This window comes from Hydra vulgaris, chromosome 12 (assembly GCF_038396675.1).
Source record: "Hydra vulgaris chromosome 12, alternate assembly HydraT2T_AEP".
Taxonomy (NCBI): Eukaryota; Metazoa; Cnidaria; class Hydrozoa; order Anthoathecata; family Hydridae; genus Hydra; species Hydra vulgaris.
The window spans coordinates 86,250,546-86,269,952 of NC_088931.1; the positions used below are offsets into that span (position 1 = coordinate 86,250,546).

Genomic DNA, 19,407 nt, shown 5'->3' on the forward strand with positions numbered 1-19,407 from the left:
GTCACCGCACATGCTGAAAACACTCTCACTGGACGTACTAGTAGCAAACAACTTTTTAGTAATCGATGCCTTTCTAGAACTGCAATGTATCACACGCTGTCATGGGCAGTGCCAAGTGTTTGTTAAATTCATTTCTTGTGTCATTAGTGCCAGCCTTAGACAATGGAATGGCAGCTGTTTTAAAGTCTGCTAGCAAATCATACGATTCAGGTACAGCTTTACTTTTTTTCAAAAAAGGAAGTTGACATGAATGGCTGCATTCAATAAAGCTGTTCATATCTGTATTGGCTGAGTCCTTGCGTATAACCTCGTTGTTGAAGAACAAATAATATTGCCTATCATACTACGCATCTCTAAAACAAAATTGTGATCTTTTGCGTTGACGAAAGACAAGTGTTTGTAAGAAGGAACAATAAGTGTTGATAACTTGTGCAATGGAAAAATAATATATTTTTCATTCAAGCTGGACAGTAGAATTGCCTTCAAATTATGCATACTGTCACTGTCTGAACCTTTGATCTTACAGACTAACCATAAACAAAATAGTATTAGGTTATGTATTGTAGACTTATGTTACGTATTATATTATGTATAGTAGACTGCATTTATGAGTTAGGCTATGATAATTTTGTTATATTGTGGATTATAATTATACATAATTATGCATACAATATACATACATACATACATACATACATACATACATACATACATACATACATACATACATACATACATACATACATACATACATACATACATACATACATACATACATACATACATACATACATACATACATACATACATACATACATACATACATACATACATACATACATACATACATACATATACAGGGGCGCCCAAAGCATTTTTTGGTCTTTGAGATAGCTAACTTCCAGACATGGAGCAAACTCCAAACATTGGAGCAAGCTCCAATCATCGCAATATTTTGCAAAGCATCCTTATTTGACATAAGTATAAACATATAAATTTTTGGAGTTTGCTCCATGTCTGGAAGTTAGCTATAAACATATAAATGTTTGGAGTTTGTTCCATGTCTTGAAGTTTGCTATCTCGAAGATCAAAAAATGCTTTGGGCACCCCTGCATATATATATATATATATATATATATATATATATATATATATATATATATATATATATATATATATATATATATATATATATATATATATATATATATATATATATATATATATATATATATAACATAGTACATAATATAATGTATAACGTAAGTCTACAGTGCATAACATAAAAAATGATATACATATGTGTAATTATTTAACATTATTTTATATATATATATATATATATATATATATATATATATATATATATATATATATATATATATATATATATATATATATATATATATATATATATATATAAAATAATGTTACATAATTACACATATGTATATTATTATATTTTATGTTATGCACTGTAGACTTATGTTATGCATTATATTATGTTATGTATTGAAGTGCGAATTGCAAAGTTTTCACTACTATAAATCTCTTTTCGGTTTTATTAGATTTTTATTTATCTTATTTTTAACGTTATACTTTACAGGGAATCTCAAATTTGTAATTATGTACTCAAATATTTTTATTTGTTTAGATTTAAAGGGTTTCAGTCTATTTTTACCAGTATGAAAAGAATAAAAATAGGTTAGTACAGATATTCAATACCTGAGGGAGTTTAATTTAAATGTCTCTTTAATTTTAGGACTTTAAAAAAATTATTTATTTAAGTTCCATTATACACACTTTTTATATCAGAAATTTGAAAACAGCCTGAAGAGTCTAGAATTGAGTGAAGAGTTTTTTGCTGTTTATTGTTTTATTAGATGTTTTAAAAAGATCCTTAAAAAACAAATTTTATAGTTTTTTGCTGTGTTTAAAATATAAATATGGAGGGTTAGAATTTGTGTTTGCTAAGCATAACAGATAATGTTCTCAATTTTTGCCATATTTCAGCATCATGCTTCTAAACGAAAATGTTTCTTACAAGTTTACAACTTTTAAAGGTAAAACAGGGCTATAATTAGTTAGGTTTCTTTTGTGTAATATCATTGTTTTGGGAATTCTAGTAACTTAAATCATATTGTGCTGACCAACAAAATCATCTTTTGCTGACCATCAAAATCATATTTTGCTGACCAACAAAACCATATTTTGCTTACCAACAAAATCATATTTTGCTGACCAAATAATGCTTATTACTACTTTTTTATTTTTAATCATTGTTTTAGCAATGTTGTTAAAATATTTTCTTTCAAACTTATGAAGCCATGTTTTTAATTTAAAATGTTTCATTTGTTTTTGCCAGTCAGTCAGTATTTCTTAATTATTTCCAGATTTAGGAAACCTTATTAAAAATGTTCTTGGAGGTTATCTATCACTATACCTAGAATCTAATCTACAAATTCCCCAAGAACAGTACTTTATAGGGCAAATTGTTTGACCGAATACAATCCGATAACCACTTAAGTAGTTCTATTTTTAGAACGCAAACAGTACGCTATTACAAAATATATTAATATTACCAGTGCAGTGGCTAGTGGGTTTGAAGCCCCCTCCCTCCTCCCTGCTTTTCAAAAACTTACATTAGGGCCTTAAATTCTTTAAATTTTAAAATTTAAAATTTGTCTACTTGTTTTAAATTTGTTAAAATTTGTCCGATAAATATTACTAAAATAAAAAAACTCTTTAGATTTGGGGTGTGTAGCCTAGCCACGGCACTGAAAATTAAATTTATATATATAAACATATATACGGTCTTTCGGGTAAACTCTGCACTAAAACTCTTTTTTTTTTCAAATTTTCAACAAACATATTCCTTTTATCATGCTAAATTGCTTTATTAATTTGATTTTTTAAGTTTAATTGCGTGTAATTATTTAATTTGCATATATTTCAACATTTACATAAATATGTCTTGAGTTTAGCCGAAAGGCCGTATGTATGTTTTTTAAATAATTTTTTAATAATTTTATATAAAATGCTTATTATAGAAATATTTAAAATAATTTATTGGTAACTTTTATACAGTGTGTTTTTATGTAATAAACTATTGGTCGACTTTCAAAAGCGGCGAAGTATCTTTATCCAGTTCTTAGACATTTTTGTTGTACTGTTTTCTAATGCTGGTGATGTAGGAATCGGAAGTGTACAGAAAAGTATGAAGTATATCCTCATTTGTAGCTAATCTAGAACATTCCTTGAATGCAAAATTGTTTATAGTCCTCGTTACGGGGTTCTTACGCATTTTCTGAAAGTTGACCGATAGAAAGTACTGCAAAATGATTTATGATATTTTCTCCGGGAAGTAAAAGTTTGTGTACTGAATACGGTATATAGTACCATTCATAATTACTCACATTAATGTGGGAAATTTCTGTTATATATGTACCAAAACTTTCTGCATTTATCAGCTTGTAGAATTATATAAAGTCGCTTGAATGAATTTTCATTGACTATAGTTTTTTATTTTTCCATTTTAGTGATTTTAGAAAAGCAGTTTGCATTGTAAAAAAATCTCCGTATTACCATCATTGGTATTAGCACTTATTTGCTTTAGATTGTTGATGATTAACCCTAGCTCTTCGCGAAAACGTTTCTGTACCTAAGTCTTCTTCTCTTTCTTCAGCCGCATGTATTGTTGACAGTATTGATACAAATTTCTATTTTCAGGCCTAGCAGACGCTTTATTCAAATCGTTCGTTTGCAAAATTCTGTGCATATAGGAAAAAACGAATAGACAGTAGCCGGATTTTTCCAAACAACTCCACCAGTTACCTCATCAACAAATCTGATCAGTAACAAAGAACTAATAAGCAAATTTGCATCAGAAATAAGTTCTGATTCCTCAGGAAGTTTCTGCTTCTATTCGCTTTGGGTAGAGGAACTATTGCAAGCCTTTTTACTATATAAAAAATAAATGTTTAAATTTGTTTTTGTAAACGGAATCTATGTTCAAAATACAAAATTGCAGTTCGTAACTTTTGCATGTGTATTCGTAATTTCTATTGCAAAAGATGGTGGGTAGCAGGTCTGTTTAATTTCTTGCAATTTGTAATATGGTGTGAATATCGAACAGTTTTGTTCATTCGTCAATTTCCACAAGTATAAATATTGTGTTTTTTGTAAATCGAAATCAGCAAACACGCTGAGTGCTTCTTCATTCATTAACAAATTTCGTAAACGTCAATTTTTTTTTATTTTTTCTACTGGGCTCTGACAAATCTCCATAAGACATGCACGCGTTTATTAAATGATTTCTAATTTTGGTAAAAGTACAGTATATTCAGAATCTAATCAATCACTGTTGCTACATTAAAAGCTTTTATTTTCCGTGACGTCTTGGTTCATTGTTTATTAAACGACGGAATAACGTGCCTTCGAATATTACTGACAATCAAACACAAGTTATCTTGAAAAACTTGATAATTTTTTTTTAATTATAGATTGTGTCACAATTTCTTCTTCCTCCATAAATATAGGAAAGTAGCAATTTACGTTTCGAACACTTAAAAGTTGTCATTTCAAGAATTCACCGAAGTATTTAATAGTAAAACGTGTCGATTTAATTTTCACTGAGAATTCTTTTATTATTTACAAAAATATGAATCAGAAGGGCTTCAAAATTTATTTTTACATAAAATTAGTTAAAATTATAGTAAAGAGTAGCAATTAAACCATTAATAAAACAAAAAATTTCAGTAGCAAAATCGAAACTTGAACAAAAAACATTTATGATATGCGCGGTGGTTAGAGCTCTGGCACAGAACTAAAAGGTTCTAGGTTTGATGCCGGCTCTAGCCCAATAAGCAGCATTGATAAGAAAGGTGAACTTCCTGATTAAATGTTCTGCGTGGTGCTCTGTGATAAGACCTTGAAGGTCTTCTTGTAGCACCTTAATTACTAACCTTATAACGCGGAAAACAAAACTTTTAAATTGAAACAACTATTTATTAGTGAATTAAATTTTTCTAAAAAATAATATAAACATGATTATTTTAATCAAATAATATTTCATGCAATATTTCATGCATTGTCTAAGGAAAGTTTGCACAAGAGATAACATAGAAATTTACACAAGTAAGCAACTGATTTCATATGGTACAGAAACATATAATTTTTACATTTTAAAATTTAAAGGTAACATCTACTATAACGCAAATCTACTTGTTTCTCTTTATTTGCTATCTAAATTTTGTCAAGGGGTTTCGGAATCGTATTTTTAATTTCGTTTAATTTTTGTGCTATTAAAGGGGTGTTTTGAAGATTTCGCTTACTTGCCGTAATTTCCTTGGTATTTTCCGGAGTTGGAATGTCCGTTTTTGTTGTTTTTAAATTGGAGTTTTCCGCTGGATTTTCAGATGTTGGTATACTAGCTTTTGTTACTTTTTTATTAGCATTGTCCTTTATTTTATCACCTGGTATTTTTGAACGAGTAAAACCGTTATGGTATAAAGCTGGGTTACTTGAAAATCCTGCAACTCCTCCCATTCCACCAATTCCATACCCTAGTCTGTAATTATCACCACTTGCGTAACCGTATCCTACATGAATTGTCTGTTTTTTTGTAATTTTATTTTTTCGATCAATTGGAATATCAGGTATAGTATTTTTGCGATCTTTTTTTTCAGTGTTTTTTTTAGATTTTTGAATTTTTAATTTATTGGTATTGGATTTGTTTTTCAGTGAGCCTGGGATTTTGTTTTTAATCCAGGGCCATCCCCATCCCCATAATCCTGTTCCTACACCTGGATAGCCATGCCAATAAGGATAGTTATAATTTTGATATCCTATAGGTAAACAGAAACGTTTTGATCTAGCGCTATCTTTAACTTTTCCGTTTGCAACTACATCACGACAATGAAATGCACCAAGGTGCGATGGTTCTGTCAAATGAATTCCACTATTGTGGTGACTATGGTGATAATTTTGACCTAAACCCTCATTTTTTCCCCAACCATGATTTCCATGACCTCCCCACCAATCTCCCCACCATGGATAAGCTGACCAAGGACCGTAACCAACATAAGGATAAACTATTCCTTGTTTTGCTTCAGCACCACTGCTAGTTTCTATTGTTGGTGTTGGAACAGCATGTCTAGCTATACAATTAGGTTGCGGGTATCGGTGAACTGAAGAATCACAGTCTAAAAAGACTTGATCAGGTAAACGGTTATACATAGTTGGTTCAGAATTCATACTTTTACATAAGCATCTTGTGCCTCCGTTTGGTAACCAGCTACAATCGTGACAAAGGCGATAAAAACCCTGAGAGTTTAATGGTTGAGTAAAAGGAACAACTCCATAACCATATTGCGGTGAAATTCCGCTTGGGTAAACAAACGGTCTAGGATTTGCTGAATTCGGAATATTCATTGGAAAGCTTGGAAACGCATAAACTAATCTTGGTATCAGCTTAACGCAACTTCTTCTGTAGTTACATTCGTGCTTTTTTTCATCTTTTTCGTGCTCTAGATGTTTTAAATGCTCAAAATTCTTTTCATTATGATCCCAGTCATCCCAATCATCTCCGAATTTATCATAACCAAAAGCCCAACACCCTTTGAGATCGTGGTCCTCATCGTGTTGGTTGCACCCGCACTCGTGAAATTGATACCCACATTTAGCACATTCAACATGTTTATGATTATTATGATCATGATCTAAATCTCCACAGCGTTTAGCTGCTTTACGATTTTTTGATATTCTTTTCTTGATATGTCTTTTATGGTGACTATCTTTATTATCTTCATCTAAGCCATTATTATCATATTGCCATCCTCCTTCCTCGTGATGAATATGAGGTTTATCCCATGCATCATGACCCCAACCTTCCCAATGATCTCCCACCATCCACCATTTTTTATTTGCACGCGTGTGAGGTTGCTTAAACATTGCTATTTTATTACCAAACTGTTCAATGTTTGATGGAACAATGTCTCGTTGTCCTCCATGGTCACTTTTATGATGATGATGATGATCATGTTCGTGATCTCCATGGTGTTCGCCTTCGTCGTCTCCATGATGTTCTCCTTCGTGACCCCCGTGTTCTCCCCATTCTTCATAAAACTCATATCCATGGTCATGATGATGATGATCATGTTCGTGATGATCCTGCTTATGGTGACCGTGCTCACCATCATGACCCATGTGTTCACCATGGTGATGTTCACCTTCGTGTTCATCATGATGGCCGTCCTCAATTTCGCGTTTGTTACCTTTAATATCTTCTGCTCCAGTTTCAGGTTTATCATCAATTATATCGTCAACATCTTCTTTAGTTCGGACTTTACTATTTTCGTTTTCTTCCTACAAGTATAAGAGATTGTATACGTATTTATAAATTTATAGTTGAGAAGAATTAGTAAAAACAAAAAAAAAACACTATCAACATTTCGTGAAATGCTCGATTAAACACCCAGAAAGTTTAACAAAACTTTTATTTGTAAAAGCGCTAGCAGTTCTTGACGCATTTAAAACAACTTGAAACTGTGAATAGATTTAAAAAAGCGGTGTTAAAAGTACGAAGTTCGGTAAATAAGCAAATAAGCGCCCTTGCGAACTTCAAATTTAGTAAACTACACCAGATAACCGTATTTAATTCAATGAAACTTTACATAAGGTTTTAGCTTTAAAATTCCATCAAATTTTTGTTCAAGGGCGCTTACTCTTGCAAGGGCGCTTATTCGAGCATATTTTTGCAAAACGTTAATTGAATAATCACTCACCAAAGATTTTTAACAATTGTCAGAAATCCAAGCTAAATTTTATTTGTAATGTTATTAGGGCTGATAAAGTAACATCAAGTTGACGCAATTTAAAGCTATGACATCTTCAAGGCATCATTAAATTTAAAATTAGACATAAAAAATTTAAATTAATTTTTATTTATTATCCTTTATTACATGTTTTTGTTGTTATGCTTACAAGGTTGTTTAAAAGATTACAGAATTTCTATTTTTTTTAAAAGTTTTTGTTTCTTGTTTCGAGTGTTATCGAATGTAATTTCGGAATTTATTTGATTTGTTTTACCAAAATGTTTTCCAAAATTATTGATTCGCTTCTCCATTCCAAATTTCTTCATTTGCTGTTAATTTTTAACCTAAAGATCAAAAAATCCAGACATTTCTAACTTTTGTATACAAATTATAAATTTGGCTCAAAAAAATTTGAATGTTTTGAATAAGTAATGTATGATGATGAAAAATTTCTCAAAACTAAATCAAGAAGCTCCTCTTGCTTTCTACTATTATGAAGCACCCCCCCCAACTCTCCCACTTTCTACCAAATTTATTTTTCTTTCTAAACTGAATTTTTATTTCAATTTTCTTATACGTAAAGCTTCAAAAATTTAGTAAATGGAGATTGTTCTGAAAGTTTTTATTGCCATCGATGGATTGTTGTACATTAGGGGCTTCTTGATAATTCATGCAAAGTTTCCAACAAATACCTTGAAACATGCAATGTTGTTATAGTTAATCATCTCCATGATTGTGGTGGTGATGATGATGATGATCATGGTCATGTTCACCGTGGTGTTCTCCTTCATCGTGCCCATGATGTTCTCCCTCGTGTCCTCCATGTTCTCCCCATTCTTCGTAAAATTCGTACCCATGATCGTGATGATGATGATCATGTTCGTGATGGTCATGCTCGTGGTGACCATGTTCTTGCTCATGATGGTCTTCATCACCCTCATGATGACAGCATTCATGTTGATGATGATGGTGGTGATCGTGATGTCGTTTGTTCGCTGTAATGTCAATTTCTTTTTCCGAACTTCTTGTCTTTTCTCCTGTGAGTCTTTCTTTTATTCCATTCTTCAAAATAAAATGTTTCAGTTGACTTATAAACTCCAATCATATATAAAAAAAACTTAAAGGAGTGACGTTTTAGGGGTAATTTTATGTAAAACTATCATTAAATTTAATAGATCAGTTGAAACTAAAGTTAAATAGAAATTATTACTAAAATAAAACAATATTTTTTTTGTTGTTCTATTTTTCTTACTGCTACTTTTTTTCTGTTTTACAATTTTTTGTGATGCATAATGAAGAAACTTAATTCCCACTTGCCTAATACGCCATCGCTAGCATTTCAGTGAAAACAAAATTTTATTTTTTAAAACTGCAATGTGCAATATGATAACTTTGAAAATAACTACTTGAAAGCTATAAAAAAAACAACTAGATAAACTATGCTTGACTTTTTTGTAAATAAGTTATATGTTTTGCGCAATATTTATAATTTAATTCATTTTTTTTAAATATATTTGGTTTGAACACTAATGATATAATACCCTAAAAAATAAAAAAGATTATCAAGTTTTTTAGAGATAAAACTAAACTAGGTTTAGATTGAATTTATCTAAATTATCTGGAATTAAAGTAAATATCTAAAGTTATTGAAAACTAAAATGATCAAGAACTAATGTTTTTAGTAACTAAAATTATTAGGAACTAAATTAGTGATAACATGTTTGTAAAATTTTTTGCATTTAGTTAGTGTGTTTGTTTTAAATGTGTTTTTGTTTTTACGTTTGCGATGTGTGTTATTGCAACTTATTACCTTGATTTAAATACCTCTTGAGTGACTATAGTTATGAACAGGATCCCAATTATCACGAGGATCATCAAATCTAGTTCCATGCAATAAATTGTTATGATTGGTTAAACCAATGTGTTGTCCATTTTCTACATGGTGTTTGTGCCCAAAAATATATGGTAGACCTATGTGTTGTCCGCCATTTATTTGGTGTGTATTGCTAAACGGGATATGATCATTTTCTAAACCGTACCCATAACCATACTTGTAAAGACTAGGAAATCTTGGACTGTAGTCTTGATCAAACCCTCCATGCTTCCTACCGTAATGTGGTCTGCTTCCATGGCCATATCCTAACCCATAATTATAGTTATGTTGACTTGGAAGCAACCCATGTGTACCAGGTATACCATATGAATCAACACCACCTAAAAAACCATTCGGTCCTCTAAATCTTGAACCTGACCCTGAGACAAAGTCTGCTGGTCTTCCAAAAGTATATTCGTTTCTGTAGCCTTCAGTAAATCCAGCTCCACCATTTGTTGTCCATTTTTTATCATAGTTTATACCATAAGATACTTGTGTCTTACCTGCTTTATTATTTCTAATATTCTCTTCTTTATTACTATTAGCAGAGGCGGGGAAACCTGATTTAATTTTGGATAAAGATCTTCCGAATCTTCCAAAGTAATTTCCACGATGAGCGAATTCGCCATTATTTGCTGCATGAGCACCTTCATCATGACCCCATTCATGTTGAAAACCATGGTGATGACCATGAAAAGCATGTTCGCCATTGTGTCCGTGAAAACCTTCGTGACCATGACAAGGAGCATATCCGTAATAACCCTGCCCTTCTTGATCTGCACATAATCCGTAACCATGATGGTTTCCGATATTTCCGTGTTCGTGTAGGTGTCCTCCGTGACCTTTTTCCTCACCCCATTCTTCATAAACCTCAAAGCCATGATCATGATTATGATGCCCACGATCATGATGACAATTTTCTCCATGGCATCCATCATTGAAATTACTACCATGTCCATAGTTATGATTATAGCACCCAATGCTATCACCGCAATCACGTCCTTCATGACCAAAGTCACCATTAACACCATTATTATAACCATGGTACCCTGTATCGATTGTATTACCACTACCATATCCGGCAGCGCCATATCCATCACCACAGTATCCGTGAATGCATTCTCTTTTTTGTCCTTGTGATGGTTTCTGCAACAAGAGAGGAAAAATACTACTTTATTTTCTATAAATGAAAATTCATTTGCAAATGGTGTTAATGCAATCTTGAATAAATGTGGTGAATAAATGTTTCCATTTTTCAATTCATAAATTTTGCTGTTTTGATTGTGTACTCAATAGCATGCATTACAACAAACATAAAATGCATGCAATCGCTTACCTTAAATTATCTAAGTAAGTTGAAAAAAAAAACATCGATCGTCTCCTTTTTACTACGTACGGCGCAGGTATTTATGGGCATCCTCAAGCATTTTACGAAAGTATGTTCATGTGTGCGTATTTCAAAGTTAGTTCCATTTTAGTAAAATAATTAAATAAAATTCTATATTTATAAATCAAACTTTATTGTTAGTTAAAATTAAATTATTATAGAAGAAATTTTTAAAACAACATTCACAAATTCTCAGAAGAAACGAACTTTTTTACTGAAACTTAAATCAGCGACTATCATCAATTAATCAGTAGCTACCAAACTTTATTAAGAATTACTTATTGCTATGATTTATAAGATTTAATTCTTTTTTGAAAAATGATTTAGTATCCTGGTAGGTTACTTTTTTAAATTTAAGTTTTTAACTCATAGTATTGCGGGGCTAGTGGAAGGTTTTTAACTCATAGTATTGTGGAGGAAGTGGGAGGTTTTAAACTCATAGTATCGTGAGAAAAGTAGGAGATACTAGTCGTACTTTTGCGGGGGAAGTGGGAGATTTTCACAGTTTGATGATAGTAGAGGGGTATTTATATAACATATTAAATTTTTGTAAAATGTTTAACTTATGCAGCTTATTTTACTTATGTAACTTATTTAAACTTATGTAAAATATGTTCTCCCTTTATTTTATTCTAGATAGATGATAGACGTTAATCTTCTTAAAAGTAAGTGTGATCTGAAAATTTGAGGTTGAATGTATTTTTAAAATCTTCTTCATAGATTCCTCTTTAAAAATAGCCTTGATCACAAACCTCTTCTTCAGGTACTTCATCTTTTTTTGCATCTTGATCTACTGTATCATTTTCTTCCACTTCTTGCTGAGATGTTTCTTCAGCAGCTTCTTTTTCGGTATCTTTATCATCTGATTCACTTGCTGAATCATCTGTGCCTTTATCTTCTATATCTTTTGATTCTTCTTTCGAGGTAGTTTCATCTTCTGATTCGTCATTTTTTTTTTCAACCTCGTCTTTTTTTTCGGTTGTTTTAGTTTCTACTTCATCTTTTTTATCTTCATTTGGGTATTCATCTAACAATTAAACAATTAAAGATATTAACTAAATTATAAACGTATTATATTAAGTTATTCTTTAATATATATATATTCAGTAGGTAAATTGGAAAAAGTTCAAATTGAAATGAATATAACATCAAAAAAATTATTTAAACTTTTTTTTCAAATTTTTTTAAATCTTACTCATATTGCTTTTAAAAATTTAGTTAATTTATTTTAATATTATCAATTATAAATCTTAAATAAATATTTTTTTTTAATTTTAAAACATTTTATAGTAAAAGTTTAAACATTTATAAATTGCGAAACTAAAAAGTTTACGTGAATTTGTAAAAAATTATATAAAAACCTAAATCTTCTTTGGTGTCATCAACTTTGTCATCTAAATCAATTGGCTTGGCGCGGATTGTAATGCAGAAAAACAAGCAGACTAGCGCAAATACCGCTGTACTTCGCATTTTTGCTACCTACACACCTTCAAAATATTTAAATTTCTTCAATAATCTGTAACCAATATTTTTTGTGCTTGCATAAAAAGAGTTCGCTTATAAAATTTTATATTTGCCTAATATAGAACGAGCTGATTTACTTGCCAGGTTGATTCGCATGAACGGTTCAGTAGAACAAAATTAAAAAACTTCTCACCTGTGCTTGTGTATGTTTAAATAGTTATCGTTTTGAGCACAAGTTAAATGCTCAATTGAAACTGTTAAGTTTAGTTTATCATTTAACGCTAAATTAAACAAAACGCAAAATTCCAAAAGCAATATATTGCGTTCTAAATACTAGGCACGGCTTTTTGTTTGTGAGTTTATATTAGTTTCCTTAGTTTTGTTTACTTATTTTCACTTGCTCTTTAGTGGTGCTCAATGTTGTTTTTGAAATATAGGGCAATTAAAGTATGACTTCACCCAAACCCTGACCCTAACCCTAACCGCCTAACGTTTGAGAGATTATATTATACTTGAGGAAGCATTAAACAAAAGTGCTGAAAGCAGTTTAAAAAAAAAAACTGAAAGAAATATTAGGACTTAGTTCACTAATCAAAGGTTAGAGTTGAAAACTTTGTTCAAAAAGTTCTATTGCGTGATTAGACAAAGAACTGATGTTCGTTAGAGACAATTTTCCCCTTTCTTAAAAACATTGCTTATAATTATATTTATGTTTATAATTAATTTTTTTTTTTTTTTTAATAAACAAGAACAAAGATTTTCCATAAATTTCAAATTTCATAACAAAAAAAATGAATTCAATTTTTGCTTTTCGAAAAAATGTAAACGTAATGAGAAAATAATCACAAAATTAGGGAGTTTTACATTATTTATCGCTTAAATTATGCTAGATATGCTAAAAATAAATTTTAATACTGATCTTCAACAGAAAAAGAAAAGTGTTGTTATAATTAAGAATTTCTTAACTGTAAGATTTGGTGAAATTTGATTGGCGAGAAATTTAAATAAATGCTCTATAGTTAATGGTTGACAAAATCAAACTTTTAAAAATCTTTAAATCTCTATTTTAAAAGAGTTCTCGAGATTGAATTTAAATAATGCGTTTGTTGACAATTGTTGTTTGAAGTGTATCTCTATTTTGTGTATGACCTTGATTAATGAAGTTTAGATTAGAAAAAATAAAACCTTCATCCCTTTATTAAGATGCTCTCGGTTTAGAGTTCCCTTAAAAAATTTATTTTTCATTCTAACCATTCCCGTTTTTACCCACGGTCATCATAGGAAAATGTCAGATACTTTGGATACTGGATTATCTGTTATATTGGTCTCGTCATAGTTATAGATGTTTTTTTGAGGTATATCCATTAACTTATTGTTTAAGTTGCTAAAATAACGATTAAGGGTTTCTTCATTAACTAAAGCTCTACTATGCTTTACATTATCAGCAACCCTTTTTGTCAAACAATGTCTTTTCATGAAAGACTGAACTCAATCTACACCAGGCATATTGTTTTTAAATTTTAAGTCAGTTACTTTCCTTTTGTTACAATTTATCTAAAAGTCGAATGTCCGAAGAATCAAGATGTACCTTCCAATCGGTCATTATAATTAAACAAGTAGGGCCGTCTTAAGGCCATCGGGGGCCCTAGGCTAGACTTAATTTGGGAGCCCCCTTTTTCCTTAGTAAAAAAATTAAATCAAATACTAAAATAGGAAACATTTATTAAAGCAATGATAAAATTTACATGTGACGTTTACGTGATTTTTTTCTTGAAAATTCTTTAATAATATCATCAAAATCAATGCTTAAAAGAACATCTGATTCAATTGACATTAACGACAAACAGTTCAATCTTTCTTGCAGCATGGTTGAGTGGAGTTCATTTTTTATAAGTTTTAGTTTTGAAAATGATCGCTCGCCAGTGCAATTTGAGACCATCATTGACAGAAAAATTCTAAGGGAAATTTTAATATTTGGAAAAGTTGATTTCAAGTGGTCTCTTTTTAATGTTGAGTAAAATTCTGTAAATGAATGTTCATCTTTTGAAATGTAATATTTAAATTGCTGGCACTCAAAAAAAAGTTCATTTTCATTTATGTCCTTCTTATAAATTTGTGCTAGGTTTGAACAATGGTCTTTTAGTTCAACATTGGCAATTGTTTGAATGTTTACTAGAAATCCGAAATTGTCATTGATCTTCTCATATGCTGATGTTCTTTTTTCTAAATTTGATGTTAGTGAATCAATAACAGGAAGGTATGTTTCAATTTTGAATTTATAACTTCCCTGAAATTCCAATTCTTCAGCCTCACCATCAAAGAAGGCCATACGTCGGCTTCTTTTTTTTTGTTCTTTTTGAAGAATCTCTGTAGTCAGTGTTTGAAAGCAAGATTTTGGCTTTTTCCTGGTAATTCTCAAATTGACTCCTCAAATCTTTAATGAAATGCAACAATGACTTTAGAATCCGAACTGCAACATCCAGGTTTAAATTTTCTTTCTGTAAAATCTTCGATGTTTCATTAAAATGACAAAGAATATCATTCCAGAAAATTGTCAGAAAAACAATCTCAAAAGCGTTCATTTTCGTGATGAGATTTTGAGCATCATTTTGAGTTTATTCTGACTGACTTATGTCCTTGATCAAAAATTCAAGTGCTTTTTTAATCTCATCATAACTGTCATGCAGACAAGTCACAGCATCTGCACGTGCTGACCATCGAGTTCCAGAAAGCTGTTTGACAATTTTTTTGCCTTTGCCAACAAAAGACAGAAGCACTTGCCAACGATGAGTTGATGCAGAAAAAAAGTTGTAGAGGCATTGAACAAAGTCAAAAAAATTAATTGCTTCTAAACAACATCCAGCTGCACTGTTGCCAACCAGATTTAAAGAATGTCCAGCACAAGGAATAAACAATGCTGATTCACTTTTGTCTTTAATCCTCTTTTGTAGGCCTGAGTACTGTCCTGCCATATTTGATGCATTATCGTATGACTGCCCACGACAGTCAGATATTGAAATTTCATTTTCTTGTAAAAAATTCAAAACCACTGTTTCTAAATGTTCAGCTCCATGCCCGTGAATGGGAACAAATTGCAAAAAACGCTCAACTGGTGCCAAGTCTTTAACATATCGAACTGTAAAAGTTAATTGATCTACATGTGACAAGTCTGGAGTTGAGTCAACGCTGATTGAGTAGTATTTTGCTTTTTTTAATTCAGAAATTATTTTGCTCAAAACTTTATTTTCCATTAGGCATATAAACTCCTCACAGATATTGGCGGAGAGGTATGAAGTATTACCTTTTCCAGAATTTCCATGTTTTTTCATGTGTTCATGTAGGAATGGGTCAAACTGGCTAAGTAACTCAAGAGTTCCTAAATAATTACCATTTTGCTCTGAACCAATGGTTTCATTGTTTCCACAAAATGGCAATCCTCTTGATGACAAGAACTTTACAACTGCAACAATTCTTTTCAGCACATTTTGCCAGTACAATTGTTCGTTATGTAACTGTTTTAATAATACAGAGTCAAGCTGGCCACTTTCTTTCTGCCGACTGGAGTAAGTAAGCATATTTTTGTGATGTTCAGAACCATTCTCGTGTCCAGATATACATTTTAAGGCATTTTTCCAGTCATCAAATCCAGTTGTGGAAAAATTAGAGTGTTTGCTGGAGAATAAGGTACAAGCAAAGCAAAAAACAGAACCTGTTGATGGTGAGTATAATAGCCATTCACGATTGACAAATTCGCCATTGTGTAGTTCACGTCTAAAGCAAGATTTTGATAAGTACCTTTTTTGTCCGCAACTCAACCTTTCCGAATTTTTGAAGCTCCCATCATTGTTCTGGCACATGGACGGGCCATTAGAAATCCAAAATGATTGAGCTTCTTTGGATAACTGATGCCACAATGCTGGGTAAGTTTCTTGAGTAGTTTTTTTTGTTGCGTTTGGATAAGTTTTAATTTGATTTGATTCTGGCTCCTGTGCTGGTTCTGGCTCCTGTACTGGTTCTGGCACCTGTGCTGGTTCTGACTCTTGCTCTGGTTCTGGCTCCTGCTCTGGTTCTGGCTCCTGTTCTGGTTCCAGTTCCTGTTAAATTTCTAGAGTTTCAAAGAAATACATCTTCGGACACAACAGGCTTTGACTTTTGTACCAAAAGAAATGATGTCAAAGGAAGATATTTTGAAATGTCTTCTTTTGCTTTAGCGGCTTTTTTCCTCTTTGCAGCACCACTTTGATAAGTCCGATTAGACATGTTAAATGACTTTTTTTCAAAACAGATGTTTTAAGTTGATCACAGCAATTTCAAATTCAATCAAATGGGATATTTTAAGTGCTTGTATTTAACACTTCTTATCGGAAAATTTATGTTTATTTTCGGACGCATGCATGCATTTTTGCTTATCAAGAAAAAAAAATTCCCTAGGGGGCCCCCAAACTGAAAAACTGATACTTTTCTAAAAATAATTTAAAAAAATCTTATCAAGAAAAAAATTATTCCCGAGGGGCCCCCAAACTATGATTTCTTCAGAAAATTTAGAAATATAATTTTTTATTTATATAAATTTGAAAAAAAATCCAGACACATTTTGGGGGCCCCTGAAAATCGGGGGCCCTAGGCTGCAGCCTACCTAGCCTATGCGTTAAGACGGCACTGTACACAAGTAATTGTTTAAACAATTAAACTTTCTGTTGAACTGTCAAGTCTGGTTTGTCCGTCATTCTTTTTTGGAACTTGATTCCCAAGTTTTACGCTTTTATGGAATGTTTATAACGGTATATTATAAGTTTTAGCTGCTTTCCTGATAATAAAACCGTGGTGTCTCACTTTATTTACTGCTGTTTGTAAGTCTTTTTGAGTGTAATTTGTTTTGTAACCTCGGCTATTTTTCTTTTTTTATTGGAATTTTGAGACATAGTTACTTATATTAAAAAAAACTAGAATTCTTGATAAAAAATGTCATAAATGAGCAAATAATCATTTACAAACCAGCTGCACCCTCGATTTTGATTTCATTAGAACAATATATACCTGAACTTGATGTGTATCAAATTTTATAGTGTTTTAATAAACTCAGATATAGCTTGATAATTAACTAACTGCCGGTGCAATGTAACTCATGCTGTTGATATACGATAAAGAAAAGCCAAAAAAAGTATATATATACTTTGCCTAAAATTAGTTTCTTAATGTCAAATTTAATGCAACTGAATAAAATAACACACTATTTAGCTCTATCGTGTGCGTTGTTTCACCTTTTAGTTTACTTGGTACTGATGTTCATAAAATCACCCCGCTGTTCATCTGTTGGCGTAAATAGAAGATTTGCTGGAAAGATAATTATAAATTTATATTGACCTAGGGGAGAGTTGCCATAACTAAAAAAGAGCCTTAATTGAAACTCTTGCATTTATTTTTGAAAAAAAAATTGAATTTTGGCTATATTTTGCATTTTTCCAGTAAAACGTCTTATTTTCTACGTTTTGATACATTTTGAAAGTTATTCCTCTGAAAATGTATGTGCACCATTGATTTAAAGTTTATTTGTGTCATTTTTTTTCGGTGATCTAATTTTGTGTTCATAAGATTTTGATTGCGCTGGGTAAACTGTACTGCTATAGATTATAAATTTTATAAGTTTTATAAAGATTATAAGTTTTCCTTACTTAATGAGTAATAAAATGAAAGAGTTGTAGAAATAGTTAATTATAAATTTATATTGACCTAGGGGAGAGTTGCCATAACTGAAAAAGAGCCTTAATTGAAACTCTTGCATTTATTTTTGAAAAAAAAATTGAATTTTGGCTATATTTTGCATTTTTCCAGTAAAACGTCTTATTTTCTACGTTTTGACACATTTTGAAAGTTATTCCTCTGAAAATGTATGTGCACCATTGATTTAAAGTTTATTTGTGTCATTTTTTTTCGGTGATCTAATTTTGTGTTCATAAGATTTTGATTGCGCTGGGTAAACTGTACTGCTATAGATTATAAATTTTATAAGTTTTATAAAGATTATAAGTTTTCCTTACTTAATGAGTAATAAAATGAAAGAGTTGTAGAAATAGTTAATTATAAATTTATATTGACCTAGGGGAGAGTTGCCATAACTGAAAAAGAGCCTTAATTGAAACTCTTGCATTTATTTTTGAAAAAAAAATTGAATTTTGGCTATATTTTGCATTTTTCCAGTAAAACGTCTTATTTTCTACGTTTTGACACATTTTGAAAGTTATTCCTCTGAAAATGTATGTGCACCATTGATTTAAAGTTTATTTGTGTCATTTTTTTTCGGTGATCTAATTTTGTGTTCATAAGATTTTGATTGCGCTGGGTAAACTGTACTGCTATAGATTATAAATTTTATAAGTTTTATAAAGATTATAAGTTTTCCTTACTTAATGAGTAATAAAATGAAAGAGTTGTAGAAATAGTTAATTATAAATTTATATTGACCTAGGGGAGAGTTGCCATAACTAAAAAAGAGCCTTAATTGAAACTCTTGCATTTATTTTTGAAAAAAAAATTGAATTTTGGCTATATTTTGCATTTTTCCAGTAAAACGTCTTATTTTCTACGTTTTGACACATTTTGAAAGTTATTCCTCTGAAAATGTATGTGCACCATTGATTTAAAGTTTATTTGTGTCATTTTTTTTCGGTGATCTAATTTTGTGTTCATAAGATTTTGATTGCGCTGGGTAAACTGTACTGCTATAGATTATAAATTTTATAAGTTTTATAAAGATTATAAGTTTTCCTTACTTAATGAGTAATAAAATGAAAGAGTTGTAGAAATAGTTCATGCGCAATTTAAAATTACTTAGCCATAACCATAAACCTTAAAAATAATACTTTATTTAA

At 30.9% G+C, this 19,407-nt stretch overlaps 2 protein-coding genes across 2 annotated transcripts; both read right to left on the reverse strand.

Annotated features, from left to right (window-relative positions):
* Nucleotides 1-4,986: 4,986 nt before the first annotated feature.
* LOC100198893 (filaggrin-2) lies at nucleotides 4,987-12,739 on the reverse strand. Its single transcript, XM_065814813.1, has 3 exons — nucleotides 12,436-12,739; nucleotides 11,827-12,101; nucleotides 4,987-7,365 (listed from the first exon to the last, which is right to left on the reverse strand). Exons 1-3 carry the CDS (start codon nucleotides 12,542-12,544, stop codon nucleotides 5,245-5,247), a joined length of 2,505 nt encoding a protein of 834 aa, XP_065670885.1. The 5' UTR covers nucleotides 12,545-12,739; the 3' UTR covers nucleotides 4,987-5,244.
* Nucleotides 12,740-15,153: 2,414 nt separating this feature from the next.
* Nucleotides 15,154-16,798, reverse strand: LOC136088434 (zinc finger MYM-type protein 1-like). The gene is made up of 2 exons (XM_065812144.1): nucleotides 16,697-16,798; nucleotides 15,154-16,632 (listed from the first exon to the last, which is right to left on the reverse strand). Exons 1-2 carry the CDS (start codon nucleotides 16,796-16,798, stop codon nucleotides 15,154-15,156), a joined length of 1,581 nt encoding a protein of 526 aa, XP_065668216.1.
* Nucleotides 16,799-19,407: the final 2,609 nt, after the last annotated feature.

What these genes read in the sequence shown, in the direction of transcription:
- LOC100198893 (XM_065814813.1), bottom strand. Translation starts at nt 12,544, where the DNA reads ATGCGAAGTACAGCGGTATTTGCGCTAGTCTGCTTGTTTTTCTGCATT. An exon ending in TGACACCAAAGAAGATTTAG is followed by an intron (nt 12,102 to 12,435) that starts GTTTTTATATAA and finishes TTTAATTGTTAG; the next exon opens with ATGAATACCCAAATGAAGAT. An exon ending in ATGAAGTACCTGAAGAAGAG is followed by an intron (nt 7,366 to 11,826) that starts GTTTGTGATCAA and finishes TTATACTTGTAG; the next exon opens with GAAGAAAACGAAAATAGTAA.
- LOC136088434 (XM_065812144.1), bottom strand. Translation starts at nt 16,798, where the DNA reads ATGTCTAATCGGACTTATCAAAGTGGTGCTGCAAAGAGGAAAAAAGCC. An exon ending in CTTTGACATCATTTCTTTTG is followed by an intron (nt 16,633 to 16,696) that starts GTACAAAAGTCA and finishes GAAATTTAACAG; the next exon opens with GAACTGGAACCAGAACAGGA.